The sequence below is a fragment of the Myotis nattereri genome, assembly GCF_964212035.1.
Source record: "Myotis nattereri genome assembly, chromosome: 5".
Lineage (NCBI taxonomy): Eukaryota > Metazoa > Chordata > Mammalia > Chiroptera > Vespertilionidae > Myotis > Myotis nattereri.
Window position 1 is genome coordinate 108,379,936 of NC_138080.1, and position 17,066 is coordinate 108,397,001.

The 17,066-nt window shown below is 54.5% G+C and overlaps 1 protein-coding gene across 6 annotated transcripts in view; it reads right to left on the reverse strand.

The window, feature by feature from the left end:
* Nucleotides 1-17,066, reverse strand: part of WIPI2 (WD repeat domain, phosphoinositide interacting 2) — a 39,270-nt gene that overhangs the window by 20,003 nt on the left and 2,201 nt on the right. The window contains exons 1-3 of one of the 6 annotated variants that reach the window (XM_081093149.1): nucleotides 8,926-9,164; nucleotides 2,378-2,526; nucleotides 1,650-1,732 (exon numbers count right to left, since the gene is read on the reverse strand). The exons of 2 other annotated variants lie outside the window; for them this stretch is intronic. In XM_081093149.1, the coding sequence (XP_080949275.1) occupies nucleotides 1,650-1,732; nucleotides 2,378-2,442 (148 nt within the window). In that variant the 5' untranslated portion in view covers nucleotides 2,443-2,526; nucleotides 8,926-9,164. Of the gene's footprint in view, nucleotides 1-1,649; nucleotides 1,733-2,377; nucleotides 2,527-8,925; nucleotides 9,227-17,066 lie in introns of those variants that run through there. 3 more of the 6 variants (XM_081093148.1, XM_081093151.1, XM_081093152.1) reach the window with 3 other exon arrangements.

Sequence of the window (17,066 nt, forward strand, 5' to 3'; positions counted from 1 at the left end):
GTTTGATTCTCAAGTGGGGTGCGTACGGGAGACAACTGATCGATGTTTCTCTCTCCTTCTTCCTTCCTCTTTCTCTAAAATCAATAAAAAACATGTCAAAAAATAAAGTATTTACCCCCAAAAAGTTCTACATCCACTTCACCACCTATTTTTTAAAAGCCAAAGATCACTGAGAAGAACAAAGAAATCACCGTGTTGGTCCGCAATCACCGACTCTCTTAACAATGCTACCAAGACGACACATTCTGTTCCACCAGAAAGCACCGAGAAACGAGGTGCCAAAAACCAGTGAATAAGCTTCAAGAGGACAAATCAGTCACTAAACTGACTCAGTTGAGGAGAGTGAAGATCAGGTATTCTTACTAGCACTGGGTCTCCAAACGGGGAAATTCTGTGGATCTCAAAGCAGATGACTAGTCGCTACAGCAACCATTCAGCAGCACAACCCAGCCGCGGTTTGGGTCAGTTTTAGTAAATGTTCAGTCATGGAAGAGCCCAAGGGAATCCTTTGCCCAGAGACCAGGCGCCCTTCCCTGAAGGAATCCCCTACTGGGAGCGATCCTGCGTGGGTCCCGTGGAGGCGGCCAGTGGGGTTCTCGGAAACATGGACACCCACCTGAGATGAGCCAGCGCACCAGCTCGCAGCTACCCGGTCCCCAGAGCACAGCTCCCGCTCCGCAGCGGAGCGGGCTTTCTCAGGGGAGCCGGTGAGCGCCAGGGGCGGGCGGAGGACAGAACAAGCTGCCGGGCGGAACCAGAGTCAGGAGCTGACTGACCGCAAGGCTGCGGCCGGCTGCCGGGTGGGCCAGACTCAGCACTCCCCTGGGGTCTTCATCGGAGGCTAAGGGGGGCCAGGTGGTATTTATGTGTTTGCTGCTCTCTGTGCCCCCGCCTGCCATGCACAGAAGCGTGCACTTGGTTTTGCCTTCCTCCGTTTAAATGTAAGTGTCATGAGAGCAGGAACTAGTCACTACCACGATGTCCACGAACAAAACAGGGCTGGCAGACAGCAGGTCCTCAATGTTTGCGGAGCGGAGGGAACCAAGAACAGATACGAGGCGTCTAGCCACAGGAGAGGTGTCACGCGTGTGGGAGGGCCTCTCGCTGGGAGGGCGGGCCCCTGCTGATCAGCAGGTCCTGCGCACACCCAGGAAACTGAAGACCCCGAGGCCCGTCTAAAGTCACACAGTGACGAGCGAGAAGTCAAGCTCACGCCCCTTCTGCAATTCCAGATTGCCTCCCACACGCCGGCTATGCAAATCCCAGAAAACGGCAGCTGAGGAAAACAAATCATTCCTACGGGGACTGTACAACCTTCAACCCCGGAAGCCCTGCACGACAGAAACCTGAACGGTGTGAGTGGCGTGAGAAGCGGGGGATTACAGAATAATGCATACAGTATGATGCCATGTATCAGAAAAAAATCAACCCGTCAAACAGATATGTACATTTATAAGTATGCAAATAAACAGAAAAGATCTGGGAGGACACACGCAACTGTCCCCAGCAGCCACCTCGCGGTGGACTAAGGGGAAGGGAGAGAACTGGTTGGGCACCTGGACCTGAGTCAGTGTCTGATGTAAGAATGCATATCAATTCCAGTGACACGTGTCCATATGTTTAAGAGGGGAAATAAAGCAAACACTTACTGCATTCATAGATCTGTTCCAGCTTATCCACAGAAGAAAGGGAGAAAAACTTATAACCGGACTTACTACCAACAGCTAGGGACCTGCAAAAAAGCCAAACGCAGAAGTAAGAGCTGATGCGCGCACACAGTGACAATGCAAACGCTCCACGTTACAGGCACCCGCCTCTCCCCAGTGTGGGCACATCATTTCATTAGCTGTACCCGGGAATGGCGGCTGAGCAGGAAAGAGGGGGCAGAGGAAGTTGACATGCCCCCCAGCTAGGACAAGGTGAGGGTCAATAAAATATAGCGTTCTTATTTAAAACTTAAAACTATCAATTTGACATATGAATTATGCCCCAAGTTAATGATCCCCTCAAAACAAAGTGGGTTTCTCAGGTGGTCCGATACACGTGCTGGCCTATGCGAGGCCCAAGCTCAGTGAGCTACGTTCCAGCTCCCAGTGTCCACAGCCTGTGGGTGGAGGCATCTCTGCGCTGCAGTGCGGGCCTCACCAATGCCGTCCAACCACTATGATGGCTGAGCGGTGGGACAGAAATAACGCGGACCCCAAAGCCACTGAGGGCCCGGGATGGGAAGGCTGCACAGCTGGCCTGCAAGGACCCAGTGAAGGCGCTGCTGCTTCTGCCATGAGGCTCGGAGGGAACTCCGGACCCCTCCCAGCAGAGATGGGACACCACCGAAGTGGGCCCTCAGCAAACCCTTGCTCTCCAGGGTGTGACTGACCCAGGGAAGAAAGAAGAGAGCACGGCCTCCAGAGAGAGGAGAGGAAAGCAGGAAGCGGAGGGCATGCAAAGAGTCAGGTCCTGGGACCGGGTGTGTATTCGGTGCTGGGAGAACACGAAAACAGGTGGAAGCGAAGATAAGCCAGAAGCCTAGGAAGAAGGAAGACAGGCATTTCATGCTACGAGGGTTTCATCTATTTTTAAAAACCTAAGATTCCCCACCTCTCTCTCACTCACATATATAGACATACAGCTGACCCTGAACAATGTGGAGGTGGGGGCGCCCACCCCTGCACAGTAATAATGTTTACAGCTTCTGACTCCCCCAAACTCAGCCGTCCCTCAGTATGGGGGGTGAGGAGACTGGTTCCAGGAACCACATGGACATCCAAACCCACAGATGCCCAAGGCCCTTACATCAAGTGGGTAGAACCCCCACGTCCGGACTGTTGACCCTGCGGAGGGGAAACCCAGGGAGAGAGAGGGCTGCTGTGCCCTCTGTGGAAGCCTGTCGTCCAGGGCCCACTGTGGTCCATGAACTGAGCTCTACATTCTCTTAAACTTTAAAATTGCATCGGTTTACCTTAGAAATAGAAACAGGAACAACTTTCTTCAGCTCACATCCTTTTTCTTTGTGAAAATAGTTCACTACATTGAATTAACTATATCAACAGAGTTACCGGTTACCTGTAAATATTCTGAAAAACGATAAAGGAACCAACACAAATACCAGAATAACCAAGGCTAAAAAGAAAACAAAATCTCAGTACCCCGCGACTTGGGAACTCGGTGCTCAGGAAAACCTTTCCAGTTAACTAAGGGTGACAGCTCAGCACTGAAACCTCCCGCATCATTTCTGATTTTAAGTCATTCTTATATTACCACTTCCCTTGCGACCCTCCCGTCATCAATAGCCCCTTCCCTTTCTAATTTCTTGTTGACTTAGAAACCAAGTCACCAAGCTCATTAGTATTATAGATGAAATAAGCCCCTTCACGGACAAAGTGATGAGCTGTAATTAATTAGCGAGAGCCTGGCTCTTGATCTGTCTGGTTCTCAGATGCACTCCACGCAGGCAGGGTTTGATCCTGTGCCCCGCTGATCAACATCAGAGCTGGGGCATTCTTCCAGACATTCTGAAACCGATTTAGGGCATTAAATCCATAGCTAGAATGTTAACCGCGTGGTCTATCAAGCAACGGTGCACTGCAGTCAGTAAGAAATGTAAACAAAAATACTCCAATCACTCCTTGATATGTGTATGAGTGTGTATTTTCTCAATAAAGGCAGACAGTTTTAAAGGGTGATGTGAAGATTTTCAGCTCCAACACCAACAGTTAAGTTCACACACCCATTGGAGATTCTGCTTCTTAATCCCTCAGGACTCACCTGACCACACAAAGGCATATCAATGGGAGAGGAACAGTAACAGGTAAGTCTGAGATTTCCTCAACAGACAATCTGATTCCCTAATAATGTTCATGTGGTAAGTTTGTCGAAGGTAATACAATGAATACCTTCTATTGACAAAGGGGAAGCTAGCAAACCTTAACAGAAAAAGGGATCCATTTGCTTCACCCTCAGCCCATTTCACTACTACTCCTGCCTTCAACTGTGCCCGGAATCAAAACCCAGACGCTGTCGCACCCTCTGGAGAGGGGCTGTGGAGAGGGACTGCTCCTGAAATATAGTTGGAGCTGCTCCCGTGTGTGCCCCTCACTCCACTTACAGAAGCTCCCTCCACGCCAGCCCTGCGCCTTCTAAGGCTGGTCCTCTGCCTCCTCCACCGGCGAGGTAGGCTCCTCTCGCCTTTGCCACGTGCAGCTTCCAAAATCTTGTTGCTGTGTCTCCTTTCCCATCCTCCCTGCCCTACGGGGTTAAATCCTTTAAAAAATATCCTTTTCAGCCTGGCGGGGGGACTCGGTTGGTTGAGCATTATCCTGGGCACCAAAAGGTTATGGGTTTGATTCGTGGTCGGGGTGCATGCAGGAGGCAATGATCTGTGTCGCACATTGATGTTTCACTCTCTCTCTCTCTCCCTGCTCCCCTTTCTCTTTAGAATCAATGAAAGTATCCTCAGGTGAGGATTTTAAAAAAAATCCTACAAACATCGTTTTGATATCTTACTGACTGACATTTTATTAAGTGTTTTGGGAGGGAGCCAAAATAAATGCTTGTCTTTGGTCCACCATCTTTATCTGCAAGTCTGTCACTGAATTTAAACGTGAGTATTCAACATCTAAAAGACAGTGATTTCCACTAAAACATGAAAATGTGAATTGTATCTTTTTCTTAACGCCTTTTTCCTCTCTCTACCCGTAAAGGCTTTCCCTTTCCATCAGCTTCCTTGTTAGAGATTAGTGCTAAGCGGAGATGGCCCACACCCACGAAGAGGCATCGGCCTGGTGGGCCGCACACTGTGCAGTAAGTCCATCGCCGCCCAGGCTCTTCCCTCCCGCTGGTCATTCCCATCGGAGGCCTCCCGCGGGATTCCCAAAGCAGAGCTCCTCATTTCCTCCTAAACCAGTGATGGCGAACCTATGACACGTGTGTCAGAGGTGACACGTGAACTCATTTTTTTGGTTGATTTTTCTTTGTTAAATGGCATTTAAATATCCTATCTAATAATAGACAAACATGGTAATTGTACCTTCGCTACACCTCCCATTGGCTAATCAGCACAATATGCAAATTAACCAACAAAGATGGCGGCTAATTTGCATACAGCAGGCAGGGCGGCACAGCACCATCCCGCCTGCCCCGCTGCCATCCAGGCCTGCTATTTGCCCCCCGGGGTGGTGGGGTGGGACAGCGCCATCCCGCCTGCCCTGCCGCCATCTGGGCCTGCTATCTGCGACCCGGGGCAGCGGGCATCCTGTGTGCGACCCGACCCAGGGCGGTTGGGCGGGGTAGCAGCAATCAGCCGGCCTGCCCGGGCATCCCGTTTGTGACCCGACCCGGGGCAGCCGGGTGGGACAGCATGGCTCCTTTGTCACCCCAGCTTCCTCATCACAGCTTCCTTGGGGGCCTAAGCCTTTAGTCGGACATCCCCCGAGGGCTCCCTGGCTGCCAGAAGGATGTGTGACTGCAAGCTTAAGCCTGATCCCCCGGGGAGTGGGCCTAAGTCAACAGGTGGACATCCCCCAAGGGGTCCTGGACAGTAATGGGCGCAGGCCAGGCTGAGGGACCCCCCTTCCGCCTCGAGTGCACAAATTTTTGTGCACTGGGCTTCTAGTATAAAATAAATATCAAAAATATAAGTCTTTGTTTTACTATGGTTGCAAATATCAAAAAATTTCTATATGTGACATGGCACCAGAGTTAAGTTAGGGTTTTTCAAAATGCTGACACGCCGAGCTCAAAAGGTTTGCCATCACTGTCCTAAACCGACTCCTTCCTTGATCCTTCTCCCATGATGTCACTTATCGCTGTTCACCAAAACCCAAGCCAGAGACTGGAGGGTAACCCTCACTTCCCCTTCAATGCATCCTGTGTCCAGCAGGTCACACCAGGTCCTGACAGCTAAGCAGTCCCTTCCCACCGGCCTCCTCAACACATCCCCTCAGCAGGCAGAATGACTGCTGCTTTAAGATGGAAGGTCCTTAAAAATCACCTACTCCCAAGCCCATCAGCTCACTGGTGAGGAAAAGGAGGACAGAGTGACCTACTCAGAACACCTGTAACCTAGAAACACCCTGAAGAAAGCAGTAACTTCTAACAAGGCCCCCTATCCTCTCTACACCTTAACTTTTCCAAACATGCACATCACGGCTATAAACGGAAGGCTTGGAAAATCAAGCTCCTCTCTTTATCCCGTCCCAATTAGAAATGCGGTTTAAACCAGACATTGCCGAATCACTTCCCACCGACCAGGGTATCTGCGGGAGAGTTCCATCTTTGATATTTCCATTGGAGATTCAACTGATGTTCTGCCACTTATTAGTTTACCTTCCATTTCGAAAAGCCCCAAATTCCTGCAATATAAGCCTTCCACAGAGTTCCTTTCAGAACCTGGGATTGGAGCTAACCATGCAAAGTCAAGATGAAGGGGATCATCTTTGTTGGGTTCATCTGTCTCTGTTCTAGTTCAAAACAAAAGATAAAAAACAAATAAAACTTATTCATACTTTTAGGGTAAGAATCGCGGGAGGACCCACAACACGGAAACCAGTATCAGCACGACAGCAGAGGCAGCAGACAGTGGGTGTGCGAGGCGTGCCCTGATGTTAAGCGTCACTGTATAGCATACAAGTCTCCTATGAGGTGGCTTCCGGACTTTCTCACTAAATGCAGTGAGTGTGGACACTAGACCAATGTTCTTCATCCTGTGAAAAATTGTGCTCCTCTGTTAGAATAAGTTCTGGAGATGGGCAAGGGAGGGGAAGCTGCAAACTGTAAGGCTGTTCCTCAGGAAATTCTGTATTTCTTTCACGTGTAGACTTAAAACAAATTAGTCATTTCGATCAACCAACTTTTTGTATAATCCTAACTTGCTATCGCTTATGACTTACGTTCATACTATATCAAGGCCTCTTTGGCAAGTTAAAACAGAACACAGAACTCTTCCCTTGAACTAATAACTTCTAGACTCCCGGGAGGGTGGGGAAGCACATGATTTCCAGTTGTAAAAAGGTCTTTTTGCAGGCCAGAGTGCCAGTCTTCTATTATATAGGGAATTTGGTGCCCATTTGAAACGACAGCAAAGAGAATGCTTGGTCATATTTTATTTCCTTTCAATATAAATAATGTGGAGTGAAAAACTGAGCCCTAGCCGGTTTGGCTCAGTGGATAGAGCGTCAGCCTGCGGACTGAAGGGTCCCGGTTTCGATTCCGGTCAAGGGCACATGCCCAGATTGCTGGCTTGATCCCCGGTGGGGGGCATGCAGTAAGCAGCTGATCAATGATTCTCATCATTGATGTTTCCCCCTCTCTCCCTTTCTCTCTGAAATCAATAAAAAAATAAAATTATTTTAAAAAAACCTGAAAGAATGATAGGAAATGTTTTGGAACTTCTCTAATCTATACAAGACATAAAAAACCCCCATCAATCTACCGCTTTTATTTATTTTCTTTTTTTTACTGGTCTCAAGATGCTAAGGGGGGAAAAATAGATGCTAAGGGCTTAAAAAGCAAATCGCGGTTGGTTTGCAATGTCCTACTCCCCACCTGGATCACACAGCCTCTCCCAATTATAACCACGTGCCACGAGTTGTCCAAACTGCTTTGGCTGTACTGGCTTTTGGTCACATAGGCCACTATGGTATCTGGTTGCTTTAATCTTTAAAGATTGCAACCCTCTGATTCCTACATTCACTCCCCTCAGAATCCTACTCTGCAGGTAGAGTGGAAAGAACATGATGGAGAATTCTGGAAACAGATGTCAGTCCTGCCCCCGCTGCCCCACTAACCGATCCTCAGCTCCAGGAGCCTTTGTGGACGAGCGTTTCCTCACCTGTGGCTGGAGCAGTCCCGGCTCCCTTCCACCCTCCAGGCAGCCCCCTGTGGGACTGTCTGCATTAGCTTCACAACCCTGCCGGCTGCAGGCCGCCGCCCTGGGGCTGGCCATTCTCCAATCAAAGTTGTTTCCCCCGTTTACTTAATGCATTCTTAAATTAAATGTACTGGGGTGATACTGGTCCAATAGGATCACATAGGTTTCAAGTGTACATTCCTACCATACGTGATCTGCATGTTGCATGGTGTGCCCACCACCCAGAGTCAAATCATCTTCCGTCACCTTCCATTTGGCCTACAATCAAGCTTTAATTTTTTTTTTTTTTTAAATCTCGTTTTCTACTTGGCCGATTGCACTCAACCAGTGACAACTCAACCAACTACTCGTTGGAAAGCCAATGACCCACTCCCCCTCTTACATCACTTCCTCTTACTCACGCCCCAGGATGGCTCTCCTGCCTGCCGGCCCCACAGCTCACCCTTCCTGCCCCCCAGGCCTCCCGGGAACTATCCTCACAGCCCAGGGGCCGCCGACCCGCCTGGCGTGGCCTCGGGGCCTCTCGTCCCCTGGGCACGGCCACGGCCCGGTCCCGAAGGGCCCAGGCTCCCCAGGTATTCCTGTCACCCCACGGGCCCAGTGTCTCCCCGGTCGGAGGCCAGGATTATGGCTAAGTTTGTCTCTTGCCCGGGGAGGACATCACAGTTTCCTGCCAAAAAGAACAGCGAGACGTGAAGAAGAGAGAAAAGCGGGGAAGGGCCTAGGATGACCGGGAGGCTAGAAGGGCCTGAAGGGGAAACGGGCGAGAGCGGGGCCGCGGGGCACGGGAGGGACCCGCTCCCACCGGGCGGGGCGGGGCGGCGAGACAACAGGTCAGGCCAAAGTTCGGCCCAACTTGGAGAGAAATGGGGTCCGGAAGGAGAAAGCCTGCCAGCCGGTGGGTGGGCACCTCCGTCCCTCTGTCGCTCTCCCCGCCCGGAGAGGGGGGTGCCCCGAGGGTCCCGAGGAGGGCGCCCCCCGCCCGCCCCAGGCCCACCCCAGGGACCCGCCCGGGCTCCCGGCCCGGCCCCTCCGACCCCGGCCCGGCCCGGCCTTACGTGACGTCCTGGTTGAAGTTGGCGAAGAGCAGCTGGTCGGCGCCAGCCTCGCCGCTCTGACTGGCCAGGTTCATGGTGGGCGCGCGGCGGGCGGGGGGTCCCGGCCGGAGGCTCGCGCGCGGGACGGGGTCGCGTGCACTCAGGGTCGGCGCCGGGCCCCGCTCGCCGCCGGAGTCGCCGCCGTTCGCCGCCCCGGGATCAATCGCCGCCTCATCCCTCCCCGCTCTTGTTTATGCTCCGGAGCCGGGGCGCTCTGCGCGCGTGCGCGGCCCGCCCCTTCGGCGCACGGGCCTCTCACGGCGCAGGCGTGCTGCGCAGGTCCCGCCCCCTCACCTCTGGCCCGGGTTAAAGTTCCGGTCAAACTCGCGCAGGCGTGGGGACGCACCGGGGCGCGCTGGGCGGGGCGTTCCTCGAGCGCCGCGCATGCGCTTGGGGAAGAGTGAGCGCTAGGTACACCCCCGTCATTTTATGAATATTAACAGGCCTGCCGAAACAGGTTTGGCTCGGTGGATAGAGCGTCAGCCTGCGGACTGAGGGGTCCCAGGTTCGATTCCGGTCAAGGGCATGTACCTGGATTGCGGGCACATCCCCAGTGGGAGATGTGCAGGAGGCAGCTGATCGATGTTTCTCTTTCGTCGATGTTTCTGGCTCTCTCTCTCCCTTCCTCTCTGTGGAAAAATCAATAAAATATATTTTAAAAAAATAATATTAACAGGCCCGCCATGTGCCAGTCATCGTGTTTAATATTTATGTGCATCATCTTACTTGGTGTCATAGCAACCCAGTGTAGAGACTGTTGCGTTCCCATTTTATAGATTTGAACACTGAGCCTCAGGAACGTTAACCCGTTGCCAAGTGCTGGGCCTGAGAATGGAAGCCCCATTTCTCCAAGGCGCACGCTTTCCGGGTCCCTCGGCGAGGCTCCCACCCTACATTTATTCATTCGTTCGTAACGTTTAGGAAGCACCTTCCGTGCTAACTAAACGGGCCTCTGTCTTTCCCGCAGAGAGCATGGCAGGGAGACTTCACCACAACGACAAAGCAGGGTACAGGGGGAGCATACAATGAGGTCACTGGACCTGGACGTAAGGGCCTGGCAGGGACTGTGCATCAGACAGACACGTGCAGTCATATGTAAATGTATAAGTACACACATGGGAGTGCCCACATAGCTAACCACCAAAGTCAAGACACAGGGCAGGAGCCGCGTCTTGGTGGTTCTGTGGACTGTTATTACTGAGTAAAGGCCCATAAAGAGGTGACCAAGGAAACCCCATGATTCTAGACACATTCCTTGACTTCATTTTGAAAAGCCACTCAATTTTTTTTCTTGTTCTACAGGATCTATTATTCCATCTAGGTTAGGAACCCCTTCTCTCTGCCTTCAACAAATGAAGACCCCACAATAGCTCTGGGGTAGACCTACCAGTTTCAATTTACCAGACGTCTGACTCTGTTCCTTGGAGGAACAGGGGATCGTTTGGGTACTAGAATCTCGAAATTCAGTAAACCTACAGTTATGTAGATGAAAACAAATATCTTAAGTGGATTATTAGGTCTAATATGCAAGGAAACACTACCATCCCCAGGTCGCAGGCACGTGCTGTCTACTGTAGAATGACACCCCCACCTCACACGGTGTGGTGTGTTAGCTGGTGCCATGACTGAGTCTTTGGTAGGCCATGCTACCATCCATCTGAGTAATAGGGTGCATGACCAGGTGAATTCCAAGGGCGTGAGCCCATTGCCAAACTTCCTCCGCCGTCATGTCAATTTCTTGGTTAGAAGAGAATTGGCGCAGACGCCCGGACACCCTATTAAAAATGGCAACCGCCACACTTTCTCACACCCCTGCCCCCTCCTTGCTTTGTGTTTCCAGGTGGCACTTATCACCTTCCACCGACCACAGCACGTCCCTCCCATTTCACTCCACATCCTTGTTGCCTAGAATAATGGGAACTTGGTGCCTGAAGAACTGAGCCCGGGCCTCTGCCCTGGGCGGCCGGAATGGGCTGGACCAAGGGCTGCTGCCCACTCGCTCAGTTTTTGTTTTATTGTTTTATTCCCTGGGTTTTATTGGGAACCACAGACAAGTGTTGCCGGAGAGTACGCTGGGTTCGTGCCAGAGAGCTTGACCGGCGTGTGTGACTCACGAATGACTCTTGCCTCCGGCTCACCTGGAGGTCGGCTGAGCTCAGTTCCTGACGGCTGGAGGCGTGGAGGGTGGAAGAACGCTCAGGAGCCTCTGTCATCGCTTCAGCATCCCCCAGGTGCCTGGCCTGGAGCCCACCCCAGAGAGAGGCGGTCCCTTCCTCCTCCTGCCGTTGGAGCAGAGCCAGCCCTGGCGGGCGCCCTCTCCTGTGCACCATTCCGAGAGGAGAGCGGCTCCCGGGGGTTCCTGCCTAAACGCCAGGCCACGGGGAGGGGCTGAGGGCTGGCGTGCAGGGGGTGGAGTGCACGTGCCCGCGGGAGGCGTGGGAGAGGCCAGGACAGGCCGCACTGGACCCAGAGGGCACGCTGCCGCCCACAGCCTGGCTCAGATTCTCCCAACGTGTGTGTCCTCAGGGAAGTCACCCAACCTCTCTGAGCGCCAGTTTCCTCAGTGAGAACAGGGTTCAAGCAGCTGACGGCATGAGGATGCGGGAAGACAGACGGACGGCGGGAGGGAGCACTTCTAGGACACGGGCAAGGCCTCTGAAAGCATTCCTCCCCGTCAGGCACGGCGGTCCCGCCACGTGGGGGTGCATGTTCTTTGCTGCCGGCTGCACAGGCCTCCCGTCTGGCTCTCCTACCATCAGGCAAAAGAGAATACTGACAAAAGTGATCCCAATCGGCTTTTCCAGAGCTCTGGGCAGTAATTAAAGGCTTGCAACAGCCTGAGAAGTCTTTCCCGAGTGAAACAGCCAAGTCCCGATAAACACGCTGAGCTGGCGGCACTGTAATTGCCCGAACCCCGTCGCTTCCTGTCGGATCCGTGTGAGCCTGGGAACCCGGGGCCTCGCTCCTGTGATGCCTGAGCCAGCAGCCGGCAGCCACTGGACGGGTGGGGCTTGGAGTTTCCCCAAAGCCCCAGCCCGAGCCTGGCCACCATTCCCCTGGCAGTTTGCTAAAGCACCTCCATCCTCAGAAGGCCTTGCCCGGCCCGCCAGGGGGCACAGGGGTGGGAGCGACTCCGGCAGCGGCAGGGGAAGCTTCTAGCAGGGCAGAGGGCCTCCGGGGGGCCTGCTGGGAGGCGCGGCCTGGAAGCGGAGGGGGGTGACTAGAAGCAGGGTGTCCCCCGCGAGGAGAGGACGGGGAGGGACATGCCTGGCTTCTCCACTGGTCCTCGGGGCGCAGGACGACAGGAAGGCTGCCAGCTTGCTCAAGGCCGACCTCGGGGCTGAGGCGGTGGCCTTGGCCTGCGGCTGGTCGCTGCGGGTGGGAGGTTCTGCCCCATGCGTGCACTGGCCATTGTACGTTTGCATGTCTGTCTCGCACCCTCAGCAAACAGGGCATATTCCACCTCCCAGATCCAGTTAGAAACCAGCCACCTCGCCTCTCCCCTCCGCCAGGCTCCGGCAGCCTCCCTGTAACCGGCCACCGCGGCCCTTTCGCCTTCGTGGGGGCATCGCTGGGAGGAATCCTGAGGCCATGGGGTGTGGACACCCTCCCACCGCACCTCCCGATCACAGCCAGCTCCTCGCCGCGGTCTGCAAGGGCCTGTCCCGTGTCACCTGGGCTGGCCGCACTGCAGCCCCCTCGTTCTTCCGATCTCTCTCTCTCTCTCCCTTTCCCGCCCGCACTGAAGACTTTCCCTCTGCTGGCATCGGCCCCACCCCGCTTCCCAGGTTGCAGGTCGGTCTGGAATGGAACTCCTCGGGCGTCAATTAGAAAAGGCGCTCCCTGCCCCTCTCCCCTACCCTCAGCCCCATCAGAGCCAGTTCCCAGACGGGCACATTTTTTCAACGGTGGTCATTCCACTTCTGACCACCAGAGGGCAGCAAGGCCCAGCAATTAGACCGAAGGGGCCCCTCCAAGGCTGGGTCCTGGGCTTCCGCTCCTGTCTTGGGGGGCCTGGGATCAGGGGTGTCCGGTAACCAGGAGATGAGCCCCCGGGCGGATGGGGCAGGATGGCATGTTAGAGAGACCCCAGGAGAGAAGGGCCGATCAGAGCTGAGGGAGTATGGTTACCCCAGCTTTGCCCTTCTTTTGCTGTTGTTCTATTTTAACTTCACAATTTCAGAAACAAACAGCGTGAGGCCCAGATCGTGGGAGTTGTTTGAGATGATAACACAACTGCCAGCGGCTGGATCGGCCCGGCCCCGCCCCGCCCCCTACCCCCCACCCCGGGTCAGGATCAGTTGCTCCAAAGCCATCAGTGCTGAGAAAAGCACAGTTTATCAGGACTGTCTAGATGAACAGGGCATCTGGCGTTTCTCGCACGCATAGAACAAAAGCAAAAGCGTTAGTATCTACTTCCCGCACCTCGCCGGGCTGTGAGTGTTTTCACGTGATCTTTTTGTCTGTTAAATGCAGATCTGGAGGGTTTTCCCTGTGGGAAGTCACCTCACCCCTCGCAAGTATCTTCCTGCGACAACTCGGGTTCTGACTGACGCCCCTGCCTGTGTTCTCTTTGGCGGCAGTTTTGTTTGTTTTGTTTTAATCCAAGCCCCCACGTCAATGGAGAGTCGGGATTTGAATTTGGCTTCATAATCCAATTCTCTCGGCCCCAGTGTCCTCTTAGAAAATGAGTCTGGCCCTGGCTGGTGTGGCTCAGTGGATAGAGCGTCGGCCTGTGGACTGAAGGGCCCCGGGATCGATTTGGGTCAAGGGCACATGCCCGGGATTTCGGGCTGGACCTCCAGTAGGGGGCATGCAGGAGGCAGCCAATCAATGATTCTCTCTCATCACTGATGTCTCTCTCTCTCTGTTCCTCTGTGAAATCAATAAAAAAGGAAAATGAGAGGGGGCAGGAAAATTGCTCTGAATGGTGCCCTTGGGCACCTAGCTAATGCGTGGGACCCCAGCCCCCTCCTGCGGTTGTGACAGCAACCCCAGGCTCAGATGAGGGCGCCTGGAAGACAAAAACCAAAGGCCCGGGGATCTGGCCCCAGGCCCCTCACCCAGCTGCTTCCTGCCTCATCTCTGCCGCTTTGGAAGTTTTGGGTTTGGATTCGCAGCTGAGTCAGGAGGGGAGCAGAGTGAGAAGGCCTTGTTTGGAGGAGGGGAGGGAGCGGAGGAGGGAGTGCAGGGGACCCGGCCGTTCAGAGTAAGGCCGATAGGAGGAAGCTCTGATCAGGAATGAAGGTCCCTCAGCTGTCAGCCCCCGGGATCGCCTCCCCCACCCCGTGCGGCTCCTGCAGCCGAACCAGTGACTGAGAGGTGGGGTGTGAAGGCCCACCTCACCCACCCGTGGGGAACCTCGAAGGGCCTCCCCAGCTTAGGAAGTCCCCTCTGGACCTGCTGAGGCCACTGGCTACAGCGCCCAGCAGCCCAGCTCTCGGCTGCCCCTTCCTGCCTCCGCCCCCCCCCCCCCCCCACTCCCTGCGCAGCCCTGAGAACAGCCCCTTAGCAAATCTCCTCACGCTGATCTCAGCTGAGAGCCGGCTCCCGGGAGCCAGCGTGTGGCCAGTGCCAGCCTGGCGCGGGGACCTGCTTTTCCTTTTGGGGAAGGCCTGACGCTGGCTCGGGAGGGCGAGCTGGTGGGGGAAGAGCCCACAGCTCCCTGCTGGGCAGTGACTGCACAGGCCTGTCCCATCAGGCCCGGCACACAGGGGGCCGGACAGAGAATGAAGGATTGGAGGACGGAGGAGCCAGGCTGGACTAACTCTCCAGTAGAAACATGTATAAAAGAGAATCTGGAGAATATATGTCCTAAGATCTGAGATACCGATGTACACATATAAACTATTTTTATTGATTTTCTTTTAGAGAGAGAGGAAGCGAGAGGGGATAGAGAGATAGAATCATGGATGAGAGAGAAACATCATCCATCGGCTGCCTCCTGCACAAGCCTCACTGGGAACGGAGCCTGCAACCTGGGCATGTGCCCTGACCGGGAGTGAACCGGTGACCCCGTTCCTGGGTCGATGCTCAACCCCTGAGCCACGCCAGCCGGGCTAAACTATTTCTAATTGACACACACACATATGGATAAGATATATGTATAGATTATAAATACAGATATTATTTGAAGAGTGACAAGAGCAGACAGAAAAGGGAGGGAATTTTGAAAGGCAGCGACATTTGCAAGTTTGTGGCTCTGCTTGCGGACTCGCCCTACAGCCTTTCTGGTTTGGAGGGTTGGAGGTCAAAGCCAGGGGCTGACGAAAGAGCCAGAAAGTTTCTGTGAGGGTGATTCTGGAAGGGGAGGAGCCACAGGTGGTAACTGCCTGTTGAAACAAAAACACAACACTCTTCAGAGGAACATAACAAAATTCAGAATCTCTACCACGTGCCATTTATAATGCTGGCATCTAATAGGAATATTGCAAAGAAATGAGAAAATGCAAGAAGAAAAACAACCAATAGAAATCGAACCGAAGTGGCCTAGATGTTGCAGTCAGCAGACAAGGACCTGGAGCAGCGGCATAAGTACGTTCGAGAACAGAAAGAAAGACAGGCGCGGGATTCTTGAATGGAAAAGGGACTCAGCAAGAAATGCCCCCCCGCCCCCGCAAAGAGTCGCCTGGGGCATTTCAGGCTGGAGAGTGTAACTGAACTGGACTATGGTGGTTCCGAGGTTGCTGGGCAGGCGCCTGGCTGTGAGCTGGGCCCTGGAGGCGGGTGATGGGCTCACACCCCAGCTCACTGCAGCAGCTGGCGTCCCTGAGTGAGGCCACTCTCCTCTCTCAGCCTCGGTTTCCTGGCCTCTAGGACCCGATCCCTAATGTAGCTGAGGCCTCATTGGGGGCCTGGAAGGCCACATGGCAGGTGGCTCAGATGACCCTTAAAATCCACCCCAGCTCGCGGTCACCCAGAGAGTAAGTACCACAGGGCACCCGCATGCATGGCGCTGTAGTTCTCACCCCGAGGAAGTTCTGGGACTTCCTTAGGCTGAACCTGAGGAGGAGGAGGAGGAGGAGGAGGAGGAGGAGGAGGAGGAGGAGAGGGGGGAGGAGAGCGGGAAGCAGCCTCATCTGGGCCGCTGAGCTGCCAAAGGTTTGTATGCCAGGCAGCTGCCACAGGCCCAGGGGTGAGGTGTGTGTGTGTGGGGGGATCCACAAAGTATTGGCTCAGCCACACTGCGCAGCCCCCACCCTCACCCCCAGGTGGGTGGCTCTGGGATTAAAGCCACCGAGAGGGAGGGAAGAGAATCCGGTCAGAAGGTGCCATGGGTCCCAGAGACAGACAGCAGAGGCTGCCTGCTGGGAGGGGCTGCGGGTGCCCTCAGGGCTCGGGGAGCAGGTGGGAGGGCTTTATCTCACCTCCTGCTCCCACTCGCCCTAGGCAGAGCAGGGACTCAGGGTTAGGCGGACAAGGGTTGATCCCCAGTCCCAGGTGGCTGGTGGGGCGGAGTTACAAAGAGGATTAAAGGGGATACTAACGCTCAGCAATGATGTCGGGCTCCTTGGGCCGTCCTGCAAGTTAGCGACTGTCACCCCTACTTTATAAGCAGGAAGCTGCTAAACGCAAGCAGGAAACTGAGGCTGCAGGGCTAAGCCCCTGGCCTAGGGCACCTAACTGGGTGCTGGTGGAGCCAGGCCCGGGTGGTGGAGTCCCAGGAAGGCTAACTTCAGAGCTTTCAACCACCGTCCAGCCTGGCCTGGGGGGTGGGGGGTGGGGGGGAGTCCTGATGCCACCTCCAGGGGAGAGCGTGAGGGCTGGTTTACTTCCTGCGGCAGGGGCTGCAGGTCCCCTCCGGAGAGGAGGCCCGGCCACCTACTCCCAGGAGTGGCGGGCAGGCTTGGGCGACAGGCCGGGCAGAACCTGGGACCCCAGCGCCAGCAGGAGGGGGCTTGTTCCCTGCCACCCTGGCGCCCACTTTGTCTCCTCCTGGGTGCACTCACAGGCCAACCCTAAGTCCTGGTGCAGGAGCCAGGCCTTGGTTGCCATAACAACTGGATGCTGGCAGTAAAAATAGCAACCTGCGTCTCAGTCAACTTCTTCTGCTCTTGGAGAAAAATAGAATCCATCTCCAGGCTCGTGTTTCCTTTTGGGGG